The sequence below is a fragment of the Strongylocentrotus purpuratus genome, unplaced genomic scaffold (assembly GCF_000002235.5).
Source record: "Strongylocentrotus purpuratus isolate Spur 01 unplaced genomic scaffold, Spur_5.0 spur5_scaffold_15, whole genome shotgun sequence".
In the NCBI taxonomy this organism is placed as follows: domain Eukaryota; kingdom Metazoa; phylum Echinodermata; class Echinoidea; order Camarodonta; family Strongylocentrotidae; genus Strongylocentrotus; species Strongylocentrotus purpuratus.
This window is the reverse complement of record NW_022145600.1, coordinates 16277959-16292190: the sequence shown is the minus strand read 5'-3', so window position 1 is coordinate 16292190 and position 14232 is coordinate 16277959. Positions and strand designations below refer to the sequence as shown.

Here is a 14232-nt window from a genome sequence, read left to right as displayed (position 1 = left end):
TATAAAGTAACCCCCCCCCCCCCCCGTCCCACCTCCACCATCTCTCATGTCTTTTCTCCATCTTTTTTGTCCGTCTGTCTATCTGTCCGTCTGTTTTCTCTCTCTCTCTCTCTCTCTCTCTCTCTCTCTCTCTCTCTCTCTCTCTCTCCTCCTCCCCCCCTCTCCCTCTATCTCTCTCCCCCTCTCTCCCCCCCTCTCTCTCTCTCTCTCCCCCTCGCCGTCTATCTCACACAAAGGTTGATCAATGTGAGATTAACGAAATGCTACTAATCGCCCCTTTCTACATAATAATATCCAATAAACCGATTTTTCTTGTGGATAATAAGCCTTTTAAGGAGCTTGTCAATACCAGGTAATACCAGTACTCGTTTAGAATTATTACATAATGACAGTTTTAGTCATGTGATAGGGTATTCTTGTGCATATCAAATGAACTTAGAAGCAGTGGATTCTCGACATGCTATGGAGAACCTTCCGCTATTATTTAAAATAAACCGAGTGTGACTTGTGAGTTAGACACTCGGACATCGGTGTTTCCCCCATTGGTGGATGCAAGACTGACCAGAAAGTACAGTGATAATTTGTGACAAAGCCTGTTCAGAGTAAGTACATGTATATAATTATGAATATACAGAGGTAAATTCATTCATGTTTATTTTCATTTGGTCCAATACCCAGATTGTCTGACTTCATTTAGTCTACACCCAGTTGGTCTTATAACATTATTATACAAGTGGTCCAATCCACGTACATTTTGGTACGCTTTAATAATAGGCTAAAAAGAATATAGGGTATTCTAACGAAATTCAAATTGTTCAGGTTATATTTCTGACTTTGATTTGACAATTATTTCCTTGCTAAACAACAAAGTTCTTAGTTGATATGGATACACATAGTTTTAATGCAATAGCTTGAATTTTAAACGGGCCCGTATGCATGTCACTACGCCTGTCGCCTTCTACCTTCGTCTGCTATCGATAATCAACTCGGGTATATTTCACGATTCACTCGTATCTTGTTGTTACGTCACTTATGTGGATACGCCGCTATATACATGATGAGAAATATTGTTGGCTGGTTTGATTGTTTTACCTGACTGCTATTAAAGAAAGCTTGTGTACATGCTTGTAAGTATAAGCGACCAAGGGACAACGAGGAACTTGCCTTACCAAAGGACACTAGTACATCGACTCGGTTTCGAACCAGGGACCTCCCGGTCTACAGGTAAGCCACCGCGCCTCCTGGAAAGATAATGATGCTTTCCCCGTTCAATTAGTAAAGTCCTCTTTCCCTCACTCTTTACGACAATGTTTATTTATACGATCACAGAGATGATGTTATATTTCTGAATAGCATCTCTGCTTTTTAACAACAGAAGATGATCGCAAAGACTTCCGAAAAATCAACCCAGGTGAATTTCAGTAGTCCTGTGCATCACATACTTTGAGGGTACAAATAATATAGCTTTTGTAAAATTGTGAAGCCCATTTCCAAAATCCATTGACGAAACTTCAGCACTTGATGCTCAAGCAGCAGTGCGATAATATACCATCGGTGGAATGTACTTACGACCGGAGAAAAGGGAGATAATCTTTTGAAACGTGAAAGCGCTTTACAAATATTACGTAACTCTTTTCACACTGGTTTTGCTTAACCCCGTACTTTGCTTAGCCCCGTACTATCCTTAACCCCGGACTATTTTTTTGGCTTTTCACACTCGCTGTTTTTAGTCCCGTACTAGCGCCTATTCCGGAATAAGAAAATTCCCGCTGTTCTCACTGCATTTCGTTAACCCCGGATATCGTGTATGTTATGATTGGACATACTTCGCATCTGGCCAGCTGCGATACGCTCCATTGCGTAGTACCGGACTATTTTTCGTTTCTGTTCTCATTCATTTGCTTAGCGCCGCAATTGCGGGGTTAGCAGGAGTTAGCACCACAATTGCGGAGTTAGCCCTGCTATTTTGCAGGGTTAGTTAACCCCGTACTATAGGTGGGGTTAGCTAACTTTAGCCCACTTTGGTAAAAACCAGTCTGAACAGAAAGTGGAATAGGCTTAACCCCGTACTATAGGTGGGGCTAAGACCCCCTTAACCCCACCTATAGTACGGGGTTAAGCAAAATATTGCCAGTGTGAAAACAGTATCAATCTTCATTTATTTGGGACAAACATGAACACCACGGTAGACCTTCAAATAATTATATTTCAACAGTCAGAATGCAATTTGTATAGATTGATTTTTACTAGGTAGGATTAATATGTTTATGGCTTGTCCTACCTAAAAACATGGAATGTATGCAATTCGCATTCTGACTATTGAAATATACAATTATTCGTAACAGGTTAATGAAATCATTTGTAACGAGGCACTTAACAGAGATTCATGTATTAAATTTGATTACATTACGAAAATGGTCCTTGACGATAAAAATTGCCCTTGACATGCTTGAGTTGATATCTTGAAAGTACTTGCGATCGCATTAATACAAAATATCTACTATGCATTAATTCGAGGTATCATACTTATGATGCGCCTCTAACAGCTAGGGTCATAGATTTTGTAAACTTTGTTTATTCGATAATACTCCCTATGCTATGGCCTATATGAAGAACAGAATACTAGCCCTGAATTATTTAGACTAGAGCAATTCAGTCGTCTGTTAAATAATTGATATGTGATATGTATATGTACAGTATATACATATATCTTTTTTTACGGAAAAAAAAAAGAAAACCAATTGAATCGCCCAAACAGAGAAATGACGATGGACAGAGGTAGCTTGAAGATGGTCGTTGGGCGTGTAACAATGGCAACCATGTCGCTGGTAGTGATGATGATGATGATGACGATGGTGATGATGGGCTCTAATGAACGTGCGATTGTGAGAGAGCCTAGTAAACGACACTTCTTCGCTACCGATACATACAGGTACATCAAACAGATAAATCTTTCGCACTGCCTACTGGAACTGAGGGGTGTTTCACAAATATCCTAAGTTGAACTTATCTCTAAGTTGGACTTAAAAATTATGGAAAGCCGTTAGCATCTATGAAAATATTTTTTAAAAGTTATTTTAAATGTCATAAAATGATGATTCAAATCATTCATATTTTCTATCATCAAGGAGATTTCATGTTCTTGATGTGGAATTTATAAAAAGTCTAAAATATTTGTTTTTTGCTTTTGAATATATTTAATTTTAAGGCTACAAGTGGCTCTCCATAATATTAAAGTCCAACCTAAAGTTAAGTTCGACTTGGGATCTTTGTGAAACACCCCCCCCCCTCCCCTGCATGGTGTTGCATGTATTAATCATATGGGGATGAGAGAATTCAGTAGTCAACAGGTTAAATCAAGAGAAGGTTGAGTTCTGGTTAAGGTGCACAAATAATTCGTGAGCTTTTTTATTCTTTTCAGCTCAGTGAGGAAAATTGTCAAAGAAGAAAGGTTCCCTGAAAATGGATTCCCTTCAACTTCTCCCCTATTCGAAATACAGTGTATGATGAAAAATAGCTGAAAAGTTTGGACCAATTTGCACGCTTTGTGTGGTCCTTTATACCCATCTTCGTGTGCAGTGCATATCGCTATTTTACCATTTTGATGATGCAAAATAAAATGAACAAGTTTTCATCAAATCTTACATACGACATATTCAACCTTTCCCAATAGTAAGACCGGTTTATTAAAGATAAAGACCAGTAATGGTCATGCGATTGCATTGTGAAAGAAACGTTGTGGAATCGACCAGAAAAGGTTGATCATCTAGCATCTAGCATCTGCAAGGTTCTGGAATCATCAAAATGATAAGAAATTTGGCCCATTCTTCGTAAAGTTACAAGCACTATACACAGAAAGATGTATATGGGACTACCCTATATCTCTCACAGACCATGAGAGAAACAAATTTACCAAATATATGAATTAGTAGGCGGTTTCCCGGCAAATTTTTTATCATCATGTATTAGTCAAAACATATTCTTTCACATGATTGGTAACGAGAGCTTCCATTTTATTTTTTGAAATTGGGGCGTTTCCAATACTGGTCTTTACCTTTAATAATAATAATAATATATTATCACATTTTTTTTTATTATCACTTTTTTGTTCTTGCCTCCTTTAACAAACATTTTTTTTTTTTTTGGAGGAGGGGGGGGGGCTAACCTCCACCCCCACCCCCCTGCGTACGCGCCAGACTATTATTATCATTGTTACATTTCTGTATTCCCGAAGTCTTCTAGGTTCTCATGAGCTACATGAAGGTCCCCCATCAGTCGTGCTTTCAGTGAATACGACCACGTCAGTAACAACAGTCGACGAGCGATTCATATCGATTGGTGCGACCATGGGATTCATTAGAACCTCACGGGGACAACATTTCAAGTAAGTATGATCAAGATGTCTTTCTTGGGTAGAAGGAGGGGAAGGGGGAAATATGCATTTCTCACCATCTAAAGAAATGAGGAAAGAATATACCTACAGATGTTCAAATTACCCCCTATAGTTAGCTACGAAAATTATGATAGAGAGCTAAAAAAAAAATTCTTCCATACGTTTTTATGTGTTGAGATATAGTATAGTTAACGTTCCCGCACTTTAAAAACAATCATTGTCTTTTTAAAAAAAAATCGAATTGAAAATACAAAAGCAACTACGTACCGTCACTACGTAGAGTCAATTTTTTGAAAAACATTTGGATTTTAATTATGAATTACTATGAATAATATTTTTTTTCCTGTTATAAGTAATACTACCAAAACCACTACTATCAACACCACCGAATGCTTCTTCGTCCTCTATATTTTGCACATTTTTAAATTACAGCTTTTTATTAATTGCTTGTGTCATGTTATGATAAAGGGGTTAATATAATACTTACATGTATTTTTACAGTTCAACCCGTTTTTGGACCCTCGCTCATGGTTTATCTCCCGCCATCTACCGTCTGGGTGGTGCAGAGGCTGATTTCACGGTCTTCAAAGAAAAAATAAATCCTGTAAATTGTACCCTAGACCCGGATTCCGAAGGCGAAAGGCAGTCGGGAAATTACGGAAAGTTAACATTTTTCAATATGACACTTTGTGGTAGGTGTTCAGTTTAACGCGTAATAAATCATGATTTCTGTACCTACTCAGGGGAAGAACATAATCTTGAACTTCAAAGTACAAAGTCTTCGTCTAGACATATTTCACACAATGCACACATTAATGAGAGCATGATTATGACCTACTTCAGTTTATTTGTTCAAAGTACGTCTACATTATATTGGATCATTATTTTAAAAAAAATATCATAATTTGTTCACATAATTATATGACCGGCATTGAGCTACATATTTGCTACTTACCCAATGGCTTTAGGTGAAATGAGAGGTATTTTTACGTATGTAGTCTATTAAGCATTCTGACGCCCAAATAGTTGTGTAATAATAATAATAAAAACGTTACTTATAAAGCGCTTACCACCGTGACAGATGTAGTCTAGAACTCCATGGACATTTCTAAGAAGGGATTATCAGATTGGTTTAGAACTTGGCACACTAATTAAACAGTTCTCTATTTTGACCAAGTATCAAAACAAGAGCGTCACCTATTTTAAAGTTACAGAAGATTAAAGTGAAACCCTTGGGAAGAAATTACGATTGCTATAACACACACAAAATCAGATAAAATGGATCGACAAACACTGCCCTAATTAGTTAGTGCATTCAAATCTTCAAACTCCAACTGAAAATCACATCGTATGACTTTTGGGGTAGTTTTGTGGTGGTCTTGTGGTATCTGCCTGGCTGATCACTCACAATCTTCTCTATTCCCTTTTCAATTTGATTCCTCGGTATAAAGCACATACATGGGACAACATCAATGAGTTTGCCCGATCCGTCGGCTGGGATGTATTATTTACCCTTAATGCCCTGGATCGGAACGGGTCTTCTTGGGATCCAACGGGTGCGATTCATCTTCTCAAGTACACCAAACAGAGGGGCTATCCGGTTCTATGGGCCCTTGGAAACGGTAAGGAATATCTATTCTATGATGTTTAATAAATTTTTTTTTTTTTATAAGACACTATATGTCTGCATTCTCAGAATCACACGGACAATTGCGAAATGAAAGGAGTAGAAGCATTGCATTTGATTTGGTATTGGGATCTTATTTGAAATAAAATGGTACTCATATAGAAAAATAATGGGGCACTTATCGGATTCAGAAGGGGTTATTTATTACTGGGGTACCTACAAAAAGGGTGGGGGCACTGTACCCCTTGACACCGGCAGCGCCGGCTCTGACAATTAAAGATTTGCCGAGAGAAATTATGACATGGTAAGGGTCTCATAAGTCGAAGCCCCCCTTTTCAACGAACCTGATTAATCCACAACTCTGCTGCTTTCAAATATATTAGGTTGATATGTTACAGTACTCAATATCCCCACTGCACTACTTATAGTTACTATCGCCCTCTATATAGCAAACAATGCCTAATCGGTGACCATTGGTCCCCCATGATCCTCTTTTTTAATGTTAATTGGAGCTTATTTGATGAGATAACAACCTGTCAGTAACCATGCAAGGAGGTCTAATCCCTCCTGGCCAAACTAGTGCGGTGGGGCTTTAACATATCATTTGGCAGAAACCTACCGCAAGTAGTGTAGAATTTGTATTTAGCGACAAATTCTGTTCTGTTGTTTTTCTATTTTGTTCTAATCTATTATGTTCTAATCTGAACCATGGAAGTAGAGTGAACTTTGACTTGTCCTTTCAGAGCCCTACGGATATCCGAGAAAGGCCCATGTGAACGTGACCGCGACACAAATGGCTGATGCGTATCACACTCTTCGAAAGTCGGTCTCCCAAATACCCGAACTGACGGATATCTTCCTTGTCGGTCCGGATACGTCTTCTCCTATAAAGAATACCTCATCAATACCTTCACCAAGTGCCTCATATCTGAATGAGTAAGTCATCCTTTAAAAAAATTACTTTTGATTCCATTTGATTTGTTTTATTTGCTAATTCAATAGGCCGGTTTACTAACATAATTATTCAAAATGGATGTTCCTTTCCAGGGAAACTACAGGTTTAGTGACGAGTTATTCCATTAAGCTCTTATCAATGAATGAACTGCAATACTCGGAATCCATTCTGCATATATTACTTGTTGCTATGTCGGGCTAGCTTTCAGGTTGTCAAGAACAACCTTTGTTTAAAGTGTATGCATACAATTTGAAAATGTTAGTAAACCAGTGTATTTCGAAGCTACATGTATGAAGCTGATAACGTCCTTCGGCAAGACATTAACATTTGCCACTCTCCAATTAGGTGTACATGCTTAAATGTACCTGCATGGCAATGGACTTCTTCTTCTTCTTCTTCTTCTACTTCTTACTATTATCATTATTATTTTCTTTATTATTGTTATTATAGTCATTACTATTATCCTTATCATGATTTTTCTTTTTCGTATCATTGTCATCATTATTTTTACTATCATTAATGTCGTTTTCATCATCATCATCATCATCATCATCATTGTTTCTACTATCACTGACGTTGTTGTTGTTGTAATCGTCATCTTCATCATAATTACAGGTTTCTCCAAGGAGTTGGAAATGCCACCAATATAACGTCGTTCCACTTCTACTACGCCAGCGGCAGAGTAGCTGGATTCAGGGAACTCACTGATCCTCGTCTTGCTGATCTGCTGCTATTAAATATCCAGAGCGTGCAAAACTCTGTCAAGAAGTACAGCGCAAATTCGAAGATATGGATAACAGAATCAGGTGTCTGTTTTGGTTCTGGCCCACAAGATTTGAACAATGTCTACGTTGACGGAATGCTGTAAGAATCGTCTCCTTCTCCTCGTAGTTCTCTTAAAGCCCCACTGTCCTACTTGTAGCTACTTGCTCCCTCTATATAAAAAACTTCCCCAATCGGTGCCTGTTGGTCCCCCATGATCCTCTTTTTCTTATGTTAGTTGAGAGCTGAGTTAATGAGATAGCCACCTGTCAGTGACCTCGCTGTGTGGTCTAATCCCTTCTGGCCCAGTAGTATTGACGGTCTTTAAGCAAAAACCAGTAATATCATATCATTCAATGACTTATGATGGTTGTTTTTGGTTTTTTGTTCCCATGTATTATTTATAACTCTACTAAATATTAACTATTTAATCTGGGAATGGCTAATGGATATACAAAATTCGCTTCAAATATCAAAGTCTAAGTAATACAGTATGAGGGAAAATCTTGAAACTACAATTTGTTATCCCATCATGTCCTTTGAATTAAATGCTCCCATCCTGCTTACAGTGCCATGTTATATCCTTTTTTTTAATATTATATCCCTCACTCCCCCCATCTCTCCTCCCCTCTTTCCTCTTCCCTCTCCTCCCCTATCTTATTTCATACATTTCTCTCTGTTCTATCTATCTATCTATCTCTCTCTCTCTTTCTGTTTCTCTCTAGCCTTTCTCCCTTTCTATTTTCTTCTCCTTTTCTTTTATGACGTTGTCTCCTTTTCTTCACATTTCCATGTTCTTGCCCTTCAGCTGAACAATGTCATCTGATATCTTGTTCGTGTTCGTATCCTTGTTCTTGTTCTTGATCTTGATCGTTTTCCTGTTCTTGTCGTTCTTTCTCTTCTCCTATCCCGAATATATTTATATGCAGATTATCTCTAACGGGGCCTATATTTATGAAACATTCTGCTCACCAAACTAGTCGTCAGCTATATTATAGTTGACAACTAGGCTTAGTAAGATTTTAGGTAACTCCTTGAGATAACGTGCTGTCTGGGTCCTGTGGCTGGGAACAAAATGAAGCTACTGAAAGTGTGACCGACGGTGGCATATATAATGGTTGACGGATTTGACTATGATTACATTATTAGAAATAAACCACGGAGAAAAGTGTCTTCGGGGGCATGTGTTGTACAATGATTGCCGTATTTTATTTGGCCCATGAAATTACAGGTTTCTGGATAAGCTTGGATTGTCAGCACGTCTAGGGGTAGATCTGGTCGTCAACCAAGGACTGATTGGTAGGACGGGAGGGTTATTCGACGAATCTCTCAACCCTCATTTAGTAAGACCATGGACCTGTCTTCCAGTCTGTGCGTTTTTCTGCTTGTTCGTCTATTGCCCGTTTATTGCTCTGTTATCTGTCTATTTTACAGTTTGTATGCTTAGTGTAATTGCCCTTGCTCGTGTATTTTGTATAATTCACATTCTGTATGTCTGTGGGCCTATACAATATCCGTTAGATCTGTATTCCTTATTGCTGGTGTTTTGAAGTCATGTGTATCTCGTCCGTAAAATCGCAACCATCTTGCCTTCATAATCTATAACGGTAACTTAAAACTTATCTTGTATGTTAGAACACAATTAGTTACCTCAAAATAAATCACGTCGACTACAGTTGTTGTTCAAACTTTTTGCATACTTCCTGGGGCTTCCATAGCTTCCACTCGCTAAATATATCGCCATTTCTGCACCATAGTTTTGTTAGAAATAAGCTTGATCTAGCAGGTGCCCTAGTTACTGCAGGTCATATCTACCACAGAAACACACATGACACACACATGAATACGACGACCCTTTCCCATCGCCAGTGCATGCCCCTCCCCGTTTCCAGCTTCCAGCACAAACGCGTAATGAAAACGAACGTTTTCAGAAGTATCATAAAACATATACTTGCAAATATATACTTGCAAAATTATTACTTCTTTTGAAAGCTCATCTTATCATGTGGAATTTATTCAGTACTGTTGAAACTTATCCTATGCAAATCAATTATTATTTGTATTTCGTCTATCTTCAGTATTATTGGCTCCTGTTATATCACAAGAGGCTCATGGGAACTCGGGTCTTAGACGTCTCCAAAGTCGTTTCTACAAAAGTCAGGACGTCACGTGAAGAAAACGCCAAGAACAAACCAGATGACGATTTTTCAAATTATATCCGCATATACGCTCATTGTACGAAAACAAGGTAAATCACATGGGTTTATTTTTGTTGCTAGTACTTCCTGAATAATTCTAATTAAATGTAGCTTAAAACAATTTTAATTAAAGAGGGTCGGTTGAATTGCCGTGCATTGAAATATATGCCAAGAAATGTAATTGGAAAGTATTACTTAAGTTTATGGTCTAATTGGTATCAAAAAGTGAAATTTTCCTTTGAAATTTGGGCCCACCTTACATTTCAGTTTTTGATAAATGTTTTACCCGTTCATTAAGTCAAACCCGTGTTTGTTTTTAGTTTATATTTTAAAAAATAAATAAATAAATGTTTAAAATACATGAAATATTTTTCAACCCCTCCTTCAAAATTTTGAGTATATGTGAGTCTGAACTTTTACGTGATTGTCAGTTCCCAGTGCGATGTTTAATACTCTCAGCTTTTCATTTTGTATTGCTTTTAAAATGTATAATGATATCGTTTTCGTACGGGTATATTTTGACATATTTTATTGTGTTAACTATTGATTGAGGTATCGTGGTATATAGTAGTTCAACTTTCAATTCAAGGGATGAGGGTTCAAATCTTTTCATTTTCATTTTCATTTTCTTAGTGATATCTTACACCCGCCACTTATTTACCCCCTCTCCTTCTTCTTATCTTTTATTCCTACCTTCCTTTCGTGTGAAGTACATTGTATCAGCCAGGCTCGGTGACCTTCATGATCATCAATATGGTACCCATCAATGACGTTCACATCCACCTTGAGGGCGCCCTACTTGACTCTCCCATCCACGAGTACCTCTTCTTGCCGAAGGGCACGAAAGGGATCTTATCACCGTGAGTATCAGGGGAGCATACAACGTGTTGTAAAAGAGGGGGGGGGGGGGGGGGGTGGGAGGGGGTGGGGGGCACTATGATTTTTCAAAAAATTCTAAGACAAGTAATACCAAACAAAAATGAGAAGCAAAAGCGCGGGAGTGGTGGGGACCGGGGGCGCGTGGGGGGGGGGGGGGGTAGTCTTTGAGTTGTATATTTAAGGTGTGTCACTTGGGCTTCAAAAAGGGGCACGGGCCGGATGTGCGCCCCCCCCCCACCCAAATCCGTCACTGAGGAGCATCACAAACATTTTGGATGGAGACGGTTAGAGGCAGACTGGCACTGACATTCGATTGGGGGATTTGGATGCAACTGGAACCTATTGGTCCTGCAGTCAAATTATAAAGCGGCTCAAAAGTTCCCCGTATTCCCGGGCCCATGGCCAATTCGCTTTGGAGGAACGGGAGGGGAGGGGGGGGGGGGGGTGGGTTGACTAACATTTACCTCTACAGAAAAGAGAAACAATAGAAAAGCAGAATATATTTTTACAAGAAGCATCCCATGAAATTCTTAATTTCATTTCCCGAGATAGACTACTGGAAGTTCTCTATTCAATTCGATTCAATAATAATGCAATTATTAATCATTGCCATTACTATCTGTACGTAATGCTACTTTTAGTATGTTTTTGAATGGTATTTGTTTCATTATGACGTGTTTAATACCCCCACTAAACTCCCAGACGACCGACTGATATTCTTGTTGAGATAACATCATGGAAGGGGTTGAGACATCAACGGTTACCTTCAAAATTAAAGAAAAAAAGTAATGTTCCATGGAATTCTTTTGATTGGGGGCTGGCATCAGGCATTCGTAGAATGGATGGCGCGATTTCACCACAGTGCAATCAAATAATTTGTCACAATAATGCATTACATTATTATTAACATTATTATTATAATTGTCATTATTGTTTTTTATCATAAATATGATCATTATTATCATTATCGTTAGTATAACTATAATTATTATCAAATACTTCATTACTCGAACTTGCTGCTGTGTTCATCTGCTCTTTGGTGTTTTGTTTGCTTGTACATCAGACAAGTGAGGCTCAACGGGCACCCTCTGAAGATGGATGACGACCTCACACTACCATCTTACTCACCCCGGGAGCAGCCGCCTGGAAGCACCATCGTGGTACCGCAGCAATCCTACGGATTCTATGTGCTTCCTCGTGCCCAGGCTCCAGCATGCCAGTGATCATGTTAGAGCCACAAAACCTCAACTCGTTTCTTCAACAATTTAATCAAATTTTACCAACCAAATTTGTTCTTCTTCTTGTATATGTAAATATTATTGTAAGAAATGTATTAAACTTATTTGCTGTTGGTAAATAAATGAAAAATTCACAATCACGATTCAAATAATCATATTTCTATTCTAGAAAATGCTAGTAACTCAGTAGTACTGTCGACAATCAGACGTGTACTGGAATAAAAATTTAAGTCAAAAATGCATTTGGGAAGTGGTATTTATGGGTGGCAAAGAAAAAACAAAATTGAAATTGAAAAAAAGAAAAAAAGTTGACAACCACCGAAAATTCAAGAGACCACCATTAATAATGATAACTATAAAATAACAAGTGGCCCATGCATGTCCTCTTTCAAAGCTAAACTGTCATTTTTGAAGAATATAGAATCCTTCTCGGAATCGCCTTTCGTTTAGCAGTAGGCCTATACAAAGTCAACCCTGTCTCAGTGACCACCTCTCTTATAAGGCCACCCGTCTTAACTGGCCGTGTATTTTGTCCACCTCCTGAAAGGAATGGATGTTGAAGAATGTGTCTAGAAAGGCCACCTGTCTTCAGTGGTCATTCTATATCTGCTTGTCTTGGGTGGCTTTAGTAGACAGGTTTGACTCTACTCTCTCAGGAAGTGGAAACACACGCTTTTAGGAGTCATATAGTAGGGATCACTTTGTTATACCTTAGTCATACCTTTGCGTATTTGGCTTGCGTATTGCTGCGTATTTATGGCAAGCCGTTTTTACATTTATTCCTATTTCTTGATAATATCAAGAATTCCCTTTGCTTTACAACAGAAAATCATTTCTTGATATCAAGAAATAGGAATAAATGTTAAAACGGCTTGCCATAAATACGCAGCAATACGCAAGCCAAATACGCAAAGGTGTGACTGAGGCATTAGGCCTATAGGAGTTGAATCCACTTCAACCATGCCAACTTGAACTACACTCTTAAAAGTGGATTCCACTTTTTTGAGAGTGGATTTTTATTCCACAACGCAGTGATCCCTGATTCGAATCATAAAAGACTGGGTGACCACTCCTGCATATTTAAAAAGTACATTTGGAAGTTGAACAGAAATCTATTATGATTAGGCGAGTGAGTAAATAGCTATAATTCATTCTTGATGTTTATTCTCATGTGGGAATCGTTGATTTCATGTAACTCGGGTTTAAAAAGCATCTTATTTATTCCATTCTGACATGACGATTAATTGGTTGGATGGTTATATTATAAAAATAAAAAAAATTCTGGACACAACACAGGTGCCGTCATTTTTGTTGATGTTGTTGTTGTTGGGGGGGGGGGGGGGGAGGCGGATCTGGAATTGTATTCTCAACTATTCTGCTCAGTGTTGTAGTGGAGGTCTAGCCATTGAGGGAGGGGGTGTTTAATTATATAACATGCGACAAAACAAGCTATCAGCTTCTGTTTTTATAAAGAGAAAAATATAATTTCACTTTATTTTCACGGCACTTTGTGTCAAATTTCTTTTAGGTTTTCTTATACCAATACATGCACACCGCCATTTGAACAAAACAAAAATAAAAATGCCTTACCCCCATGGAAAAGGACAATTTTTGATATCATATATTAGAAGGTTTAATTTCTATTAAAACATATTAACCAATATAAGAAAAATCGGATGTAAATAATAAGTCTGTTTTACATCATGGTCATGAATGGATACAAAAGCGTACACAAATAGAAGTAAATATAAATCGATATACATTACTGTTGTTACAATATGCAACATTACACATACGAAAACCAAGAATTTAAACAAATTTAATAACAAAAGTTAAAATCAGGAAGTGGGAGAAATGAATTCAACAAAGGTAAGGAGAGTTATGTACGAGGAAAGAATGTGATCGAGGTGTGTAGAAAGGTGAAAAGAGAGAGCGAGAGAAAGAGAGAGAGGGAGAGAAAGAAAGAGAGAGAGAAAGAGAGAGAGAGAGAGAGAGAGAAGAAAAGGTGAAAGGGCAAACAAACGAGAAAGGAAATGAGGGAAGGAAGTAGGCCAAATAATTATTGATCATCCATTGTTTTACATGTATGGGTAATTCCATAAATCAGGGACCCACTTTGAAACATCTTTGGTGTCCCTATAGTACATAAGAAACCCACACGTATTTGTGGCTCTGAGTAA

At 38.1% G+C, this 14232-nt stretch overlaps 1 protein-coding gene across 4 annotated transcripts; it reads left to right on the top strand.

Moving 5' to 3' along the window:
* Window positions 1–463: 463 nt before the first annotated feature.
* LOC586838 (heparanase) lies at window positions 464–12341 on the top strand. Of its 4 annotated transcripts, none has more exons than XM_003726930.3 (12): window positions 465–602; window positions 1133–1224; window positions 2759–2932; window positions 4235–4384; window positions 4895–5085; window positions 5845–6015; window positions 6764–6956; window positions 7591–7839; window positions 8969–9080; window positions 9816–9985; window positions 10646–10795; window positions 11878–12341. In XM_003726930.3, exons 3-12 carry the CDS (start codon window positions 2763–2765, stop codon window positions 12035–12037), a joined length of 1716 nt encoding a protein of 571 aa, XP_003726978.2. In that variant the 5' UTR covers window positions 465–602; window positions 1133–1224; window positions 2759–2762; the 3' UTR covers window positions 12038–12341. The 4 variants fall into 4 exon arrangements, with proteins under 4 accessions (XP_030841532.1, XP_003726978.2, XP_030841531.1 ...); XM_030985671.1 differs by having other exon boundaries at window positions 1109–1224; XM_030985670.1 differs by lacking the exon at window positions 1133–1224.
* Window positions 12342–14232: the final 1891 nt, after the last annotated feature.

Bases quoted from the DNA above. Each gene is read 5' to 3' on its own strand.
- LOC586838 (XM_030985670.1), top strand. From the start codon at position 2,763: ATGACGATGGACAGAGGTAGCTTGAAGATGGTCGTTGGGCGTGTAACA. The intron at 2,933-4,234 runs GTACATCAAACA...GTATTCCCGAAG, and splicing joins TTCGCTACCGATACATACAG to TCTTCTAGGTTCTCATGAGC. The intron at 6,016-6,763 runs GTAAGGAATATC...TTGTCCTTTCAG, and splicing joins TCTATGGGCCCTTGGAAACG to AGCCCTACGGATATCCGAGA.